The 19844-nt window shown below is 39.4% G+C and overlaps 1 protein-coding gene across 1 annotated transcript; it reads right to left on the reverse strand.

Moving 5' to 3' along the window:
* Positions 1-7320: 7320 nt before the first annotated feature.
* On the reverse strand, positions 7321-15374 carry LOC106751206 (neuropeptides capa receptor-like). The gene is made up of 6 exons (XM_014632036.1): positions 15095-15374; positions 10060-10150; positions 9777-9976; positions 9267-9515; positions 8720-9044; positions 7321-7579 (listed from the first exon to the last, which is right to left on the reverse strand). The coding sequence occupies exons 1-6, from the start codon at positions 15372-15374 to the stop codon at positions 7321-7323; spliced, it is 1404 nt and encodes a 467-aa protein (XP_014487522.1).
* Positions 15375-19844: the final 4470 nt, after the last annotated feature.

Consider the following 19844-nt stretch of genomic DNA (forward strand, 5'->3'; position numbering starts at 1 on the left):
TGTTGCCAGCTTCGAGTTCGCTTTTATTTGTGTTGAAACTTTGTCTGACGTTGGTAAGACATTGACTTCCACGCATTATTATTAATCTTTTACTCACATTTATTGCGTGATTCTAACATCAAGTGTATTTCTTATGCAAGTCGATCGAATTGCGGCAAATAGGGGTGAAAGTTCCCGTGAGAAATTAAACAGTCGAATAGATAAGAGGTTTGTCAATTTGTAAAAAAAAACCCATCTACGAAGAGTCATCTTTAAAATGGAATTCCCGCCGCATTCGCTTTTGTACGGTGCACCCGCACTGCGTCATTTTCTTCATATTCATATATCCCTAACGATCGATAGAATACAATGCGTACTTTAATCTACGAGCCGAAAGAGTGCTCCTACATATCACGATTGCACTCTAGATAAACTCTCGTGAAAAATGTGCTTTCACAGATAGACGTCACCGACCTACGCGTCGTTCTGGCAAATTTTGAAATCGATCCGTTGACAGATACGAGATGTAGTGTTCATGTCGAAACTCTGTAAACCAACCAATCTACTCGACGATCGTTCATCGCACATCGTCATTTATTAACGCGACTACAGTACTACAAAGCTTTGCTTCTCCGTTCCCATAATTTCTTTTTTTTTTCACAAATTAATTCGTAATATACGTACTAACACGTCGCAGTGGATGAATGCGGGCAAAAACGGGAAATCGTTAAGCACTGGGAATATAATGCGAGCAATTACGATAATTCTTTTCGCCAAGGTCGTCCGCGCGCTCGATCTCGTCTCTAATCGTCACCGTATAATTAACGCTTACCGCCTTAACGAATACAACGAAAAGTGTCGGGCTAACGTTCCTTCATTTTTGTCCTTATTCATGCCGTGCAGGAGGCCCTAAGTGAAATAGGCTAAAAAGCGTTTCGTCTGCAAAGAAAAGGCGGGATCGATCAAACGAGCCGGTTTCACTATTAATCACTGAGTCCTTACCCATCGTAACGACCTCTTCTCCGTTAACTGTCTGATCACCGGCAATAGATATCTCACGATTGTCCAAAGGTGTTCCACCACAATGAGGACCGTCAATTCCTTCAGGCATGCGAAAAATTCCGCAGGGGCCAAATCTGTCATTACATCGCGCCGGCCGAAATTACTCGCGTCACGTTTCGATACACGCGATATATCCGCCGTGCATGATGCAAGCAAGTGGGGGCTACATTTTGTATCTTGACATGCGGAGAGAATTTAACGTGCTGTCCGAACTTCGTGATAATCTGAAGCTCGTCGCAAGTCCGATGAAACAAAAAGCAAGCTGGACTGCTATGTACAATCCCGTCCAATAAAAATGACAAAGAGAGGACGCTTATAGACGCGTGTCAACCTTCGTTTCATATGCATCGTTTTCGCAGTTAATACAAACTTTGAATATTGATCAGCCTGGTTAAAAGTTCTTTCAACTCGTTCCTGTATAATTCCTTCTACCGATTCTGAGAAACACTTTCTGACAATAACAGAGGAGTTCAAAGCAGGTTGCCTTCATATGCATCAGCGGACATTCGTTAAAGTAGATAAATCGGTTCGTATATCACGGTTATACGTGCCTTCCCGGAAATTGCGTTTCGTTCGACTATAATTGTCTCTCTCCCGTAATTGAAATCGCGAATAACGACGACTATGACGGATCCGTGAACGCGCGGTTACACCGACTTCTTTGTCCACGAAGACTCGGTCGATCGGTTTTCAGAATTGCGCTCGCGCCGGAAATCATCCTTAAATAACGGGGTGACAATGGACGACAATGGACGACAAAATTCCTGAAAAAAAATTCACTCGATTTCAGATTTATTAAATTCCTACGCCGTAATTTTCTTTCTTCGACCGGATGGAGGAAACGATGCGAAGGAAGAATGACACGAGGTAACGAGACTTGCGTTGCTTCTAGGGGAGAACAGCTGTCGCGGTGAGTCGAGGAATGTCCTGTTTTATTCACACCGAGTCACGTTTTCGGTTCGTTCTTTTTTTCGCGTTCGCATTGTCGACATCCGCACGGTAATGCTTTGCATATTATCTCGGGATATCTGATGTTACCGCTAAGCGCGCACACAGTTGCCGACGGCGGCGTTATTGCCGGCGAACTCGTGCAGCTGTTACTTGCGGTGTGCGAGAATAAGTAATGATCTGTTCTGTCACATTCGCGTTATCTTGGGTATCGTCGCCCACGAGGCAAGCATTCGCGAACCGCCAAAAATAATTGATGCGAGACATCCCGTCACACGGGATTTCAAGTGACGTTGATGCCTTACAAAATAGCGCAATGACTTTATCTCGCTATATGCTGAAAGAAAATTTGTGGAATAAAGCAGCTTCTTAAGCAAAAATTATTTCCTTTACTTCTTTATAATATTCTCAAATACAAAAAGAGTTAACATTAATATTTTCCATTATATTTTCTGGCATCTATGATATAACACAAATATTCTCCAAGGCAAGATCTCTCGCGGGAACAAGAGAGGGGAATTAGTCTCGTACAGAAATTATTTCACGTATTCGAAGTTATTCAAGAAAGTTCGCGAAATCGTCTTATCTTTGAAGGGTTGCTTTATCTGTCCAATTTTATTTCTCAGCATGAAGCAAATATGATTATCTCCTCGACTTGGGCCGTCCTACAATTCCCGTACAGTCTCAAAGACTTACCCATTCTTGGATCGTGCCGGACGTTTCTCATTTTGGCTTAACTCATTCTTCAGAGCTCTTCGCAAATCATTACCACCTTCCATTATTCCGTTGTGGCTGATTAACGGTCTATTTAGTATTCAAGAAACGTCGCGCGGAGAGACGGATCCCAGTACTCGCAAACATTTCGCGCGAAAATTAAATGTGGAGAGTTACTTAGACGCTTTTAATTCGGATCCCCGAGAAGATCGGACGACGAGATATTCCGTCCGGCGACAGCGGGACTAACTAAATCAGGGAAAACATTTGAACTTAGTGCTTAAATCGTGACGACGCAACCGTGCGTTCCCACACATTTCCGGTGGATTAAATTTCTCGCCGCTGGTCTTACCGTTGCTTCTTGTGTCTCGCAGTTTTTGCACACGCTCCATAGCTGCCACGAATTGTTGTTTTCCAGTTTACGTAATCGTTATTGGGGGGACCATCGAGGCGAAGTACATCCCGCAACTGCTCTCATTACTTTAAAAAACCGGGATATCTTATCCACCACGATTTTTCTCGAATAGTCACTTGATGTAGCAAATACGAACCGACGTTACAGCGGTCCGAATAAATTCCAATTGCGCGCATAATCGCACTGTTACATAAATTCACATGAAGATCATTCGCTCTCCGAGTAACACGCGCCGACGCTGAATATCTGCGCTCGCAATTTCGCTGTTACATTCTGACCGGAAGGAATAGGTGAGACTTTACGAAATTGAATTGTCGTGCGAATTGTGCCGGATTTCTTAAAACCTTTTTAGCAGAACTGCCTTTTATAACGTCGTTTCGAATTTGCGCGACGTTCCATTTTGGGAGACTATCTCGCGCAAATATTCTGCCCGGTAAACGTTCAGGACGAGGCTCTTGGTGATTTCGATTACGAATGCGAATGAAAATGTTTCATGAATGTTATATGCTGATTGAGCAATTTTGCTGCTTGCTCAAAGGTTACTAAATCTCTCTCTCTCTCTCTCTATCGCGCGCGAGCATATTAAATTTCATTAAATTTTATCGATCTATGCAGTTATCTGCGCAAAATAATTCAACATTAGTTTAACCTGGTAGCGGGCTAATGTATAACGAAAGTTTTACTATTGCCCGTCGCTTTTACCGAAATTGCCCAACTAGTTTGTAGCTTCGGAATCCTAATCCTTGTTTAAAGGTTAAAAGTGCCATTAAAAGTTTAACAAGCACTAAGTACCGGTCGAAGTATTCTCAATCGCAGCATTTCTGGCGCACTGCCATCTGGCACATTCTTCCAAGCGAGAGGAAAGCCGCGCGCAGAACGTTTATTTATATTCGAATGTCAAATGTAGTGGGTGCTGCGAGTGTCACCGGAGGCCAGAGTGTCATCTCGGTGCGGTGTCGCACAAATCCCACGCCTGATACAGAGAGATAGACCTTCCCGATGATAGTAATCGATTGCGATCGCGCGTATTCCACTTGACACTTTTATTATCGCGGACTTATAGATGAGCAACTGCTTAACTGCGACGACAGCGTTGTTGGCGGCAGCAGAGAAATTTTATAATCTCGTAGTCGAGTAGTCTCTGGAATAGGAAATCGTGGATTTTTCATGAACTTTACCGGAACGGTATTTTCGAATGTGAAGTTAAAGAGGTCTACATAACATTTTCTCCAAACTATTCGAATATGAAAAATGTGAAAAATTTGAAAATTACAAAATTCCCTCGGTCCGTATTCAGACGCAAATTAACGTATTTCGTCGAAATCGTTCTCCTCAATTCTGAATTCGTCTTTCTTCAAACCTTCGATGCTCATTTTTCAATTTATCATTTCTTCTATAAAATATAATTATACAGGGTGTTTAAAAAATAATGGTCAATACTGTAAAAGTGGAAAGTATACGCCAGAATAAGTAAAAACATTCCAGAGAACACGGGGGCCGCAAATGAACCGTTTTCGAGTTATCGCACATGCTCTGTTACATGTTGCACGCATGTTACCATTTTTTCCCTTTCCTCTCCCTTAGTGCTCTAGATTTACCAGTGCTCATCAACGGATCATCAATATCGACAGAGATTGCAGCAACGAACAGTAACAGATAGCAGTATGCAGACATGCATTTCATATATGGTAAAGCCAACGGCAGTACTCTCGAGGCTGCACATTTGTACCGATAAGCTTTTTCTCTTTGTAACATCCTGTGGTATTGAAATTCACAATTAAACATGTAGTATCTGACATATAAGTAAAATCACTTTTAGCAAAGGATCCACTGTTTTTTGCTACACTTAATGCTACCACCGTCAGTGGCTGATCGTGACATAACACGCAATAATTTGGAAACGGTTCATTCGCGACCCCATATTTATCGAGATGTTATTTATTTTGCCTTGCGCTTTTTACCTTTAAATTATTAACCGTCCTTTTTTTAAACACTCATAGTATAATTAATGTTATCAGTGAGATTTTCTCTCCATATTCGTCGTACAAATTATTTCTCGTCGGAACTCTCAGGGGAAATCTTCGTCGAAATTACGATAAGGTTTTTTTAACACCGGCAAAACGGCGAAGATCACAAGAACTTGGGAAGATTTTAAGACTTGGAAACAAGAACCAATATCTCGCTCTGCGATTTATTCTTGCCTCCGCGCCTCGAAGTTGCTGTTGGTACGAGTATTAAAAATGTCATCGCAGTATCGACGGAGGGTTGTCGAGATATTCGATAAAACGATTTCTATGCCGCATCACTTCGGCGGTGAAAATTAGACAGAACCACATTCTGATTATCCCATATTATTTATTAACAACATCGATATTTTCCTATCCTAATGAGCAAAGAAGTGCCAATTGGAGTCTAAATGGGATTATAAATAACTCGTGTACAAATGAGAAACGAAACTTCGCGTCGGAAAAGTCGACCGTGTTTAATGGATGAAATAAATCGATACTTTAACGACTCTTGCGCTAAAAGAAATAGAATCACGCGAAGGCTTCTGCAAATCCCATGATGAAACTTTAATTAACGGTACAAAATAGCCGGCAATTTTGGTAAATGTGTTCATTGCTAGCTTCGCCGACTGCAGGAAATTGCCCGATTCGATCCCGGTCAATCCAAAGATAGAAATCGGTCTGTAGACAGCGATGTAACTAAGCGGTAACAAGGATGAACGGTATACGCAATTTCGACGATCGGGAGAATTGTTGCCTCACCTACAAACATTATTAAGCTCTTCATAGATCAAGCTTTTTTTTATTATGAGAAGAATCTAAATTTCCCACGTCAGCGCTATTTGCCTGATTTCGGAGTGAATTACCTTTGACTGCCGGACTTGTTGTGAAGCGCGGACAAAGTGAATAGACGAAGTGCTTTTTATATCTCAAGTCATTTCGCAGCAAAGAAGCGTCGTTTGCGAGTCGTCCGCGCAACTTGGGAGCTACGAGCGTGTAATTAATTGCACGGCGCGCTAAGGATTCTCTCCGGCTATTATTGGCGTGAGAACGGACAAAGCGCAAGAGGAAAGAAGTGTGTCCCGTTATGCGTATAATGCGCGTCTCATTTAAAATGGAATAAATGCATAAGCTCTGTGTCACTTTGACGCGGTGGGTGGAAATTCCCGTTAACGCCTCAGGATGCTCTTTCGTGCGGAGCTCGGCGCAGTCGAAGTCGAAATATCAAAAACGCACAGGATGTAGACGGGGGGCCGACTTTTTCTTCCGTTTTCACGGGAGAATATTAATCGCACACTGTACACGCTCGACGATATAATAAGGGACTTCGTCAAAGGCTTCGATCGTACGAATAACATTTCATTTTACGCAGGATATACGCGTTACATCGTCGAAAATCAGTCGACGCCGCACGGAATGATAATACCATTGCTGAAACGAGAACGGCAGCTTGACGATAATTTTTATCAAAAGCTCCCATGAAACATTATGACTGCAAATTCATCTTCCGATCAAAACGCAGCACGCTGATGTATATTCTAAAACGTGTATGCATTACGATTTGGAAATAATCGCATCGGAGTTTCGGCGGGAATAATTATGGCACAGAATTTCAAGCGTTTTACCATACGGAAGTACGCGTAAATTCGCGAGCGCGAAGGGGAAGACACACCAGCCGTGTAAACGTGTAAAATTTTATTCCGGAATAAATAACATAAAATTTCCGCGGATTTTCATAAGCGACAATTTCGACTATCTACAGTTATTTATAAAGTTGTATGTCGCTTTTAACTCTTAAAACAATTTAATTTAAGGACCAGTCGGGATCCTTAAACTCTAAATTACGGGCTTTCCCGGTCTCGCGGATTTCACGTCTAGCCGAACACGCGGAACTTCGATCGTGGGTCTCGTCCGATTTGCCCGGATGAGATTCCTTCACGGGGAAAAGGGAATTAGTTCACACAGCTAAAAATTAGCTGTCCATGTAACACAATTGAAATTTAATTACTTTAATTAATTCTTTTACCCTGTACCTAGGTTTCAGCTCACATAACTGAAAACTAAGTCTGGTAACTAAACTTCAGTTGTACATATAGACAACTAATTTTCTTTTTCCGTGCTGTACGTTGCAATTCCTTGTACGTAATAAATAACTATAGACCCGTTTGTAAAATTGTAATCGCGAACACGAATGAATCACAGATTGCTGATGGCTATTGAAACGGTATCATCCGATCTCTTTGTGGACGATGTACTTTCGTTGCTAGGTTGCTGGTAAGCTAGGATATGCCCCTGCTCAGAGACAGGCTCCGACGACAAATCCTCTTTTCGTAACAGATAAGCGTTATGAAGAGGAGTGTCCTCTGTATTTACGTTATTCCTGCTTCTATTCTTGGCGTTCTCCTCTCCGCTCGACGTAAAGCGAAATATTTCCCTGGCGCGAGCAACGGCATGCCTAGAGAAAAATTGTCATATTGTTAGAATGTAACTTTGATGTGCACAGAGTTCGGTGAAAAAAGGATCGACTTTCCGACGTAGCATACGGACACTCGATTAGAATCCACAGTAATTATGCAATATCGATATTGTATTAATTTGTAACACTTCCGTAATCTGAGAAAATCAGTCTCGACTATATTCTCTCACTTTCTAAAGTGCAATCAGTTTATTATCATTGAGACGCAATCAATAGTTATTGATATTTATAAGTACAAATGCAAATCAGAAAAATTTCGCTAAAAGTTTAGTAGTAGCGACTGTTTTTATCAGCGAAATCTGACTGCAGAAACAGTGAAACAAGATATTATTTATTATTATTTTTTTTATTACATTGATCATTCTTAAGGTTGCCAATGTTTTTACCTGGAATATTCTTAATTACATTTAATTGATTCAATGAATTATGTCGTATGTAGAAGACACGCTTATTCTGATGAGACTCTAACCTGAGACCTCTGGCTTTTTTGAACCTGCTGTCATACGAACTACGCCAAATACGACATATGGTTGAATGCATATATATATGTACATATATTTTTGCTGAGCGACACATAACAGCGATTTGCAATGAATCTTTCATTAGTAATAAAATCAGTGAAATACACAAAGAAAATATTGCAGTGAAAATTATCACAAAATTTTATAATATTGGGTCAGATCGGAATTATGAAATTATTATGCGTTATAACTTTTAATATTTTATTATTTAATATTTTATTATTTAATTTTATTATTATCGGAAATATGACTGAAATTATTATGTGTTATAATTTTTAATAATGTATACAATCATAAATGTATACATCATAAATTCAGTTATAATTCCAGTAAGGTTCAACATTATAAAATTTTATGTTGTAATTTTCACTTTAATATTTTCTCTGTATAAGATATTTTTATTTTAATATTTTCTCTATATAAGATTAAGTGGAAGTGTAGTTTCCACTAAAAATTAGCGAGTATTCACTGATTATCAATGAAATACTGTTCCACTGATTGAATCAGCGATATTTCCACTGATTCGACTTAAGAGAGCAGATATTTCATTAATGGAGTAAATCATCGGTTTCGAGAATTTCAAACCTGACATCCATACCTAACGGAACACATAAGGCTTCGATCGTAGGTTTCTCTCGAGGAATCGTATCTGCACAGATGAGGTTCCTTACTGGTCGAAGTTCTGCTAGCCTTTCTCTTCGTTCTGCAGCATATCGTTTGTTTAAACGCTTGGCGATATTTCATGCTCATAACATTGTAGAGAATAGGATTGACCGTAGTGCTGAAGTAATACAAGCAGCCGCTCAAAATGTAGAGACACTCGTTTAAATCCGGATAGTAATCGGATTCCTGTGCGTGCACGTAGAGCAAACGCTGGGCGTGAAACGGCGCCCAGCAAATGAAAAACATGATCACGACCGCACCTGAAATGGATCACGCAGTGAATTTTAATGCGTGGCATATTCGTGTAATGTTGAAAATTTAAGAAACGTAGAAAACGATGTCACTTACTGAAATTATCATTAAATAGAAATTTATATATTCCGAATTGAGATACAATGTGTAATTTGATCAAAGCGACACATTTAATTATTTTCTCTATCTTATCGTGATAAATTTATTATAAAGAGAAAAAAGTTTCGTACTTAACATTCTAATAACGGACTTCCTGGATTGCATCTGCCGGTATTCCCCGTGAACGCAACCCTGTATTGGGCCTAGTGCATCCTTAGTACTGCTCCTGATTCTTATTCCCATCCTCGTATATACGATCAGAATCACGAGCATTGGGATCAGGAAAAACACGATACAGCTGAGTTCGTAAAGGGGAAAGTCGGGCATGTCGGGCAGAAGCATCGCGCAAATCGCTGAATCAGCCGAATAATTGCCCGATCCTGAATAATATCTGATGTTACATATATAACATAAAGTATAATAATGTAACGAATATCTTAATAACATATATATATATATATATATATATACAAAAACAGATTTACGATATCAATAAGTGAAATCGGAGAATATCAGAACGAAAAAAGACTTAACGGTTGAGGACCAATGTAGTCAAGATTCCCAAAAAGGTAATTACATTTATCGAGGACACTCTCATTAATGAGACCGATAATTATAAGTAAAACAAACTCTGACTTAACCTGGTGGATATTCGACGAGATTGACCTTGGTATAAATCGCGAACGGGATGGCGGAGACTATCGCGATCGACCAGGCCGCGAAAATGAAACGAGCGGGTCTTTTAAGACCGCTCATCGAATAGACACTCAGCGGATGACAGATGGCCAAGTATCTCTCCATGGAGAAAGCCACTATCGTGAGAACTGATACGTACGACGACCTGTGGAGTGATATCCGGATTTAGGAGCATGTCAAATCTCGACGGGATATAAAGGAAGCAGGGAAAAGGTGTTTATTTCTTACATCTCCGACACGTACGCCCTGATCTTGCAAAGACCCGCACCCAGCTCCCACGGATATTGCTGCCAGAATACGCTTAGCTCGTTAGGAAGACCTGAGGGAGAAATAATTAATTAACATCAGCAAGTAATAGATTGAAGAGCACTTTCCGAGAGAGAGAGAGAGAGAGAGAAAGACAGCGTGGTCGGCTGATGACGCGTTTCTCGCATTTTCGAAATCTAACTTTTACGAATTCATATATTTCGAGGAATTTTTTCTACAATTCGTACAATTGCTGCTGGATACCATGGGATACCTCTTAATTTTAATGACAAAGTCCCCACGCGGTTTTTTCCGTTCGAATTCCATACTCGGATTTTTTTGCTTTAATACATCCACGTTTCCGATTACATTAACGTCGACGTCAAAGTTTCGTACGGCACGCTACTGCGGATAAAACGCTCACGCAATTTCGACGAGGGCCTCGCAAATTAATTTTCCGAAAAGCAGATTTATGATAGACTTAAGCCGGGCTAGTAATTAGCGTGAAATCATCGCGACCGCATCGCGACAATATTAACGAGGTTGCGCCTTCTCGATGTGTGTACACACGTTAAAATAACTTTCACACGTTACCTACACCGGAGACAAATGACTGAATATCCGTCCAGCCATATCGTCGAACGAGTAAATTCAACAGGCGCCATTTCAACTTGTGTTCAATTTCGTGTGTTTTAATTAACAGACACATCGCAATATACGTACAGTGAGACTCCCCTGCGATTCTTAACGATGGATAAGCGCAAAATTGGACATTTCTATACATTATAGAAAATACATAAAAATAAATGTCTTTTTCTGTTCAATCTGTTATCGCGTCTCTTGTTTATCTTTCACGTGCGCGCGCTTTCTCGTTCTCTCTACTTTTTAATAACTCTACACATGTATATATTTGTAATTTTACGCGGGCTAAAGTAACAATTAGAATTTTTTCTTTCAAAAATTGTTTACTAAAAGTATATATAAAGATTTATTTATCTAATAATATCATGCGCATTATGTTTAATTATTTTTAATGAATTTCCTGAACGTTTATATTTGACGATAGAAAAATTCATTAGACAATTTAATCTCGTTTGTAAATTCATAGAAAATCAACATACACGGACTACAATGTTAAATATATAATTTTGCCCCACTTTAACTGTCTTAAGTGATTCTACGTTAGCGTAATCCCGAGATTTTACATTCTCTCGAGAATACTGAACAAAGAATTAAAGTATCGGGAGTGTTGTAACATTTCACGATCCGTCAGGGATTAATTAAGAAGAGCAAACTGTAAAGCGCGCTTACCTCTCGTACTGTCGTTAAGTAAAGCCGAAAGTTGCTTCCTTTCCTTTCGCATCACGATATCTCAAATTTCTCTCGACTTCCAGTCGTCTCCCAAAACATAAAAGATATCTGACATGTACGTGTATGCTAGCCCGTCCCTTTACAAAGCGTCACAATAGGTATGAAACCCTCATAGGACCTTTTCCACCGAAAGCTGGACCGTATCGCAAACGGTAAAGCTTCCTCGAAAGGAAACCCTTCGATCGATTCTATTGTGCCTAACATTTTCTAAAGCAACGCTAACGTTATATAAGATATTCGCCACCCGACGAAGCCCGAAGCACTTTAATGCACTGTAAAACCGCCGCGTCGACACAGCCAATTGGCGATGTGATTGTTTCAATTTCTCTCATTCTCATTTTCGTTCTTTTTTCTGCGCAATCAAGTGAAAACTAATTTATGTAGTAATTTACTCTTCTTGTAAACGGCGTATTTCTCTCCCTCTCTCTCTGTCTCTGTCTCTCTCTCGATACCGTTTGACTTTGGATTATTTCTGCCGATACATCAGCGTTATTTCTTTATGTAAAAAATATATTTTAATTATTACGAGCAAATTAAAAACTAGCTCCTATTTCCTTTTCCTTTATGACCACCAAGCTGCAATTATTTGAACCATCTATTTTAATACAGTATTTTACCAGGTCCTTATTAATAGCCGCATTCGGCAAAACGTTTATTTTATAACTGCTGAAAATTTTCCGTACCATGATTGGATTATTCCTCTAGATCTAAAAAAGTAATGAAATCTTAGCTCCGAAAACTTGCAACATCAAGTTCCTATATATAAAGTTCTTATAACATAAACTTGCAACAACTCAGAAGAGTTTCAAAATAAACGTTCCGCTGAACGTGACCAATGATACGAGATCTTGATGAATTGATTCCACTGTACGATATGGATATTGACTTTCCTCGCATTTGAAAATCTCAGCAAACGTAATACGGCCCGTCTCAGATTCGTTATCCTGTCTGAAAGCAGCCTTACGTCTCGTGAATTTCTCACAATGACGTAAATACGGACGCACAGTTACCATCGGCAAACAGAGCATTGTATAGATAACAATCGTGATTGTACACAGAAGGAAAAAAGAAACGAAGATTAATTCCAAGCTTTTATCTATGTGCGTCAATGCGAGGAAAGCGGGTAAGCAAGGTAGGCAAGTAGACAGATATAAACGTGTCGTGCTGACTGATTGTGATCGCGATAATACAGATAATATCCAATAAATGATTTCATTTGTCCTATAGAAAGTTCGGTCCGCGAGTGTACTTTGAAATGCATATTTTCCGCCGCGTACGTCGCCGCGCTAAATAAACATTAATGAGCATTATTAACGATATCACGATTAAAAGCCACAACTTATTTCGCACGCGATTTATTTACCTCTATTGCCGTTGTGACTCGCACAAAGGTCAATATTGAAAAAAGTGCGAGTGGATGTGCTACGGGGACATTCTCGATTTTATTTATCGCCACGCTAAAAGGACTGGTTTGATCCCGGCCGTTCCATCGGCTTTAAATCCGCACCAATTTGTTCTTTCGACGGAATTTGACCTCATTCGTTATTAAAGGTCTTTCCGCACCTTACTCAGTACGGTCGGAAATAGCGGTGGAATTTTTATTTTACAAACGGATCACTCTCTTTCTCTCTCCAGTCGCATTTACAATTCGCTGGTACGCGCGTTATTCAATCGAGCACGCAGTTTAGTTTAGTTTAAACGGTTATCGTTATCGATCGCGTTGCCGATTATCAAAATATCATTATCAGCGGGCGAAATCCCATCGGCGGTTAACGAGTCGTTGATGCGGCCGCTGATTTGCAGACAATGGCGACTCGATCATCGACACTCCTTCATATCGATTTCCGATTAAAACCGGGCACGATAACAGGAATGTACTTTGAATTACACGCGCTCGCGGGATATGTTATTTATATTACACGCGCGTATGAAATCTCCCCCCTGGGCAACGCGCGAAATAAAGGACGTATGCAGAACATGCGAGCAAATGCCGTGGCAATGCGCGAAATAGCCTTAGACCCTGGCCCCATCCGACCTTGCATTCCTAAACTTCACCTTTTTCAAGGCGGTAGGAGAAAAGAAATATAGAGCCGGAGCTGATCTCACGCCTGAACGTGAGTTAAGGGTCGGTTATTTTACGCGAATGTCAACGGAACAAATAGATATGTAATTTTTAATTTTTTATATAGAGGATAAGGTGGTATTATGGCTTCCTATTTATATTTTGTACAAATAACTTTATCAACAATCAATATTTTTATAATTGAGAACTGAACATTTATTAACAGTCGTTAAAGTGTTGTTTAATCGATTCTAAACTCAAAACTGTGAAATATTTATTATTTACCCAGTAAGCAAGAAATCTTGAACACAATATTATTATAATTATTTTTTATAATATGTAACGTTGTCAAATATATAGTTCTTAATGTCGTATACAACGTCATTTAACAATAGTTAATAATATTTGACCGAAACGTTAAAAATAATATTTCTACATTATGATTTTAATAATTAGGAATATTATGTTATCAAGTAATAGTTTATGAAAATATTCATGAAATATTATGTCAAAATGTTTATAAAATCCACGCAAAATCAATGTTTTAAAAGATTGATTTAATGTTTCTTGCTTACTGTCATTTATAAAAATGGATGGATAATGATGGATGGAATAATGGATTGAAGAGAAACAGGGGTGGTATGTAATATGGCTGCCAAAAATAGATTTAAAAAATTGATTTTGTTTAAAATAATAGAGTTTTTTGTTGCAAAATTATATATATATTCAAAATAAAAACTCTTAGAAGGAATAACGATGAATATAACCGTGTGTCTTTAATGCAGATACCGACTTATTTGTCAGAAGATACTATCTGTCAGAAGGACAGCAGTGCAGTGAAGAGAGTGGAGAGAGAAGTGCAGCAGTGAACTATAGATCAGAATCGACTTATCAAATAACTATTTCGATATGAAAATTTCGAAAAAGAGGTCGTATTATCAGCTTTCTCAGGGAGTCATATTAGCAAAATGCCATGCTATTGTTTGACTTTGCATAACTCGAAAAATATACAGCCGAATGAAATAACGAGTAACACACTCGAATGTACACATATTCGTGTACGCTCAAGTTTAAGAAGAACGAGGAAGTATGTGTAATTAAATACTAAAATGTATCTTGAAAATGTTTCGAAATGTTCAAAAGTAAAAATGCGTTTTAACAAATGCCGGTTATTGTATATTGTAGCCACAACATAACCGCGGTTATTAAATAAATGATTCCATAAGTAATCGCTAGAATACGCCCGTAGAATATCTGAGCGCGGAACTGATCAAAAAACGGAAAGAACTTCTGCACATCAACCGAATATATTTTAGAATTTAAAAGTATCTTTTTCCGAAGGTAATCTATAAATGCTCCTCGACAAGTCATTTATTTCACTCAGAGGCCAAGATAGACCTTCTTCCTGGGTTGTAACTAACGCGAGAAAGATAACATGACGCGAGAAACGATTAATTACTAAAACTTCAAGTTTAAGAGGCGTTTAATCTAAACAGGATCGGCCAGGTCAGAGTCTAAAAGGGAGGAAGAGAAGAAGAGGAAGGTACGAGGGAGAGATCGAGAGAGTCAACGTTATTCGCTCACCCAGTATGAGTAGAGTGAGGTCGGATATGGCCAGACTGAACAGATAGTAATTAGTGGCGGTCTGCATGGATGCGTTCCTGACGATAACCGTGCACGTGGCGACGTTACCGAAGATCCCGGTGACGAAGACCGCCGCGTAGACGATCGTCAGCGGTATCACCATCTTCATGGGCAGGTACCTCGGGCCGAGCACCCTGTCCAGGTACTCGGCCTCGGTTAGATTAGCCAGGTCCCAGTCTCGCCAAAAGTCCAGGGCGTGGTTGTCGTCCGACGTCCCCATGACTGAATCCTCGCGAGGATATACCGCCTATCACACGTTCGCTCGATTCATCGTGATCGACATCGATACTCTACCCTTCGCTCGCGCGGTATGCACGTTGATATCGTCCCGATATCGTACGCGCAAACAAAGAGCACTCGATAATCCGACTAGTCGGTAAACCTTCTTCCTCTTAGTCCGTTCTTAATGGCTCAATTACTCGGGACAGGGTCTTCTTCAGCTTTCTCGCTGGAGGACCCTTCCCGAGAACAACGGAAGGAAACTGCGAAGAGAATGAGACAGTCCACTTAGGCGACCTTAACTCGCCCGTCAAATTCTACGGTGGCATGCGTCAAGAGTGATTGCATTCTGGATACCTGATGATAGCACGATGTTCGTATCGCCCCTTCGAGGCGGCGAATAAAGCCGGTGATAAAGGCGTGGGGTGTGTGTCGGGCTCGTTTTTCGCTGTTCTCCGGCAAGATGAAAGTCCTTACAAAGAGACGCTCGCCCGCTCGCTAAGATCAATTGTGTCGCGCTTGATTGTTGACTAGAGCGACCGGAGGTGTGCTCGAACGGATAATTAGAGGAATCACACACGCGTTCTCTTAGACGCCGCTTAAATATTTACGCCGTACTCCTCCTCGATCGATCGATCGTTATTACGGCGCGAACGTCAAGTGATATCGCGCACTATCGTAAAACTCCCACCTTTCGTTCCTCTGTCTTTAAACACCTGAATTTCCGGGAGCATAGCGCGATAACTGACAGCAGTCGCATCCCGGGTCCGTAAACAAAATTGCGGAGCGCTCCGGTGTCGCGGAAGCTGTTTACAGCTCAGCACTCGCGAGACACCGAACCTCGCCGACGGTTCGAAAAGCAAAAACAAGCGTTTATCATTTCAGAAGACGCGCCTTTTCGTTATGGATTACCAGGCGAGCGACTGATGCAGCTTGCCGGTCGGCGTTGACGAACCTCAGAATAGACGCGTACTTCCGAATATGAAGGAGAAAATGTTATATCAACGAGCCGTCGTTCATGAAAGAACGTCTCGCACGAACTGAGCGCGATGCTCTCGGCGATACCGCCACCGACACCTGTTCGACTACTCCGTTCGCAGATTCCGCTGATAGAGTTCTTTTAACGTATCATTGTTGTCAGATCAAGTTAGTCTTTAATTACGTGCGGACTCAGAAGCTCGAGGTTGATAAGTGCTCGTCACAGAATATGTCACAGCATACGTGTGTATGTGTGTATTGGTGTATGTGTGTATTCTTAAGTGGAGTCTTAAAAATATATAATTTAAATTCAATTTAATACATGTTTTCCTGTTACTTCTTTATATTTAATAATATAACGATTAAAAAATTTTAATATTTTATAGTCGTTTTCGAAAGATTTCTGTGAACTTTCTTGAAAGTTACGTGTCCGTAGAAGTGTGAAGCTGCATGTCAGTCCTAAATTGACATATTTCGGTATATAGTTTACATTGTGATTAACATAAGTACATTAAGATTCGCCTTGATATAACAAGCATTTTGTCAGCAAAAGAAGATTATCTGATGTTGTGAAAATTGAGACAATATTACGGCGATATTCTGATACCATATATGTTCAAAAGACGATGCAATTGATCCGGAATTAGTAATAAGAAGTCAATACTTTGATTAAAATTGTAAATTAATATTTTTTTAGAACAAGCGTATTTTAAACATATTTTTTATACATTTTAAACATGTGCTGTTGTAATGGCGTCACAAAGCACTCATTGAATGTTCGCATACCATGTTCAGCATTTCTGTCTATCTGGGGTAATTGAGAATTAACCAAATTTTCTCGTAGACTATCAGAACTTCGCAAGAAAGTCCGCGAGAAATTTTGTGTTTGCAGTGGTCCGTTTTAACGTTTGCGATGCCGTAACTTGAATGCCGTAGCCTTAAAATAAGTATCATTATTATATTAACGCGCACCCGCAAAGAGAATTTTCCATAAAACCACGATCTATCGTCGTTCCGACACGAACGTCGTGACTTTCCTGTTTCGAAGAAAACGTTTTCGCCAATAAATTTCCAAACTCGTCATAATATTCACGTGATACTTTCCTTCACGCGACTGACAATCATTTTGAAATTTTCTCGAAGTCGTTCTCACGAGAGTTTTCCGAGCGATATATAAATGACATTTGAGGTGAAGTTTCCGTAGCGGGTTTATCTAACTTGCTGTCAAGCAAGCGTGACGAAGTTTTAACCAGATAATTTAAGCTTTCGGTGAGTTGTAAAGTTCTCAAACATGCAATATACATGTATCTAGCGAGACTAGCGATGCCTTCGCATCCTGAAAAATCACCGTTATTATTAACATCATCATTATTGCAGTTAGCTTTACCGCACATTATAATTTATAACTTACTTGATAAATCATCTCTTAAATAATGGAAAATTACATTGTTTGACACACAACGATTATTCATATTTCGTCCTTTAATATCACATATTTTTTATTTACGGAGAATTATAACGACGGAGATAAATATATGCGGAACTCGTTTGAGAATAATATGTAATAATCAGAAGGTATATTTATTATCGGAAGAATATGAATTAATTTCATGCCGTATCAAATAAACTATTGCAGCGAATATTCACTGTAACGCCGCTTACCTGTAACATCCGTACTATTCTCTCTTCTCCTTTTTTTCTTGTTTGAAATGCGTTTAAAACTTCCGGTCAAGCCCACAACCATAATTTACTAGGGCACATTCGACAATCTTTTTGTCAGTTTGAATTAAAAATATATTAGAATAAAAAACAATAAAATATAATGGAATATAGAATAATAAAATAAAATGTTTAGACGTGACTTAAAAAAAAATCAGAACTTACAGCACTTGCGTGTCAATCTAGTAAAATACGTAAAAATGATGAAAAAAATGAACTACGTAGTTATTACTTCTCTTGTCATTTGCCAAATAGCACAGAACGTCTTAGAATTATCCTGAGTATATTCAAAAAGTTTCAAGTACATTCGAGATGATTCTGAAGGACGTGCTATCTCGGTTGTTCGTTTACGATTTATTAATCATTTAATCACATGATGAATTTGTTAAGTAAGCAATGCACACAAAATATCAACGCATGATGCGACAACTAATAGCGTTTCCATCGCCAAATTATTTTCTTATTTTCATGCAGAGGAGGATCTTGCAGAACGACCTCGCTTATCGTTACTGCCGTTATTTGCACAACATTACTCCCTTTCCAATTACATTTGCTCACGTCAAGACGATTCCAGCTGAAGCCAATATATCACCGTCTTATCTACAAAGTGACTTCCTAAGCTCGAATAAATCGTTTTTGCCGCGCCGCTAACATCTTTTCTATTCGAATCGCAACACAGCAGTCTTCAGGCGTCGTTCTATACGCGAAACTCTCGTTGTACGTTGTGACGTACGCTCGTGTGTTATTTGACACTAACTTTCGACATTCTACATTTCTCCTTTTTAAACGCAGCCGGAAAAGAAAGATAAGATTCTCTCTCGTATTTTCTCGCAAAAGTACTCCCCGAGAATAAAAATATTTCCGAGAAGGAAGAAGAAAAGCAGCGACCGTCTTATCAACGGTCTTATTCCGTTGTGCCACGCGCATCTCTAGAAATATTGTAAAATTCTGAATGTTTTATTCCGTATATATACACAAAATCCAGATAACAAATGCAGATGACAAATGCAGACATGGCTTCACGCGAGAAAATATTTTTTATTATTATTGTATTGACGCATCTTTCGCATCATATATCGGTCCATGTTTGATTCAAAATTCTTCCACATATATCGAGCTATCGTATGTCGACTTAAAGCAAGTAACAAAGTCCAAGTTTAAATATGTCAAAAAATAGCCGTTGTTGCTATTGATCGGTAAGCCGAAAACTTTTGGAAGAAAATTACTTTCTCGACTCTTCGATTTATTTCAACGGGAGACTCAAAAATCGATAAATCGATGAATTCTTTCTTACAGAAAACAAATAGATAGAAATTGAAATTGGCTCTGAACTTCTTGATTATCAGGATCAAGAGAATTTATATAGGATCGGGTAATCGTTCTCCGCCAATTCTATATTACTCAATTTTTACTCTACAAAGCTCCTCGACAAAAAAAAATTGCTGAAAAGACAATTCGTCGTCATTAAAGAAACTTGGATATTATTTCTTCGGGTAAATAGAAATCATCTGAGGGGGACGATTTCGTTTCACGAGTTTATTTCTACTGGGCGGACGAGAATGTTGCTTTCTGACGTGTACAAAAAAAACTCGCGTATGTAACTTTTCTCGGACGATATAAATCACAGTGTAAAGAAATTAAATTACGAAACGAAGCGAAGACACGAACATCGCCAGGGCAGTTCCATTTATATGCGATCGATACAAGACTACTCGTCCAAAAAAAAGAATAATGGGGCTGGTTCAGGCATAAGAGTGCTCTTCTCAGATTTCTG

This window comes from Dinoponera quadriceps, unplaced genomic scaffold, assembly GCF_001313825.1.
Source record: "Dinoponera quadriceps isolate SergipeBrazil2010 unplaced genomic scaffold, ASM131382v1 scaffold8544, whole genome shotgun sequence".
In the NCBI taxonomy this organism is placed as follows: Eukaryota; Metazoa; Arthropoda; class Insecta; order Hymenoptera; family Formicidae; genus Dinoponera; species Dinoponera quadriceps.

Bases quoted from the DNA above. Each gene is read 5' to 3' on its own strand.
- LOC106751206 (XM_014632036.1), bottom strand. From the start codon at position 15,374: ATGGGGACGTCGGACGACAACCACGCCCTGGACTTTTGGCGAGACTGG. The intron at 9,977-10,059 runs GTAAGAAATAAA...ATCACTCCACAG, and splicing joins AGGGCGTACGTGTCGGAGAT to GTCGTCGTACGTATCAGTTC. The intron at 7,580-8,719 runs GTATGGATGTCA...ATTTTTCTCTAG, and splicing joins AGCCTTATGTGTTCCGTTAG to GCATGCCGTTGCTCGCGCCA.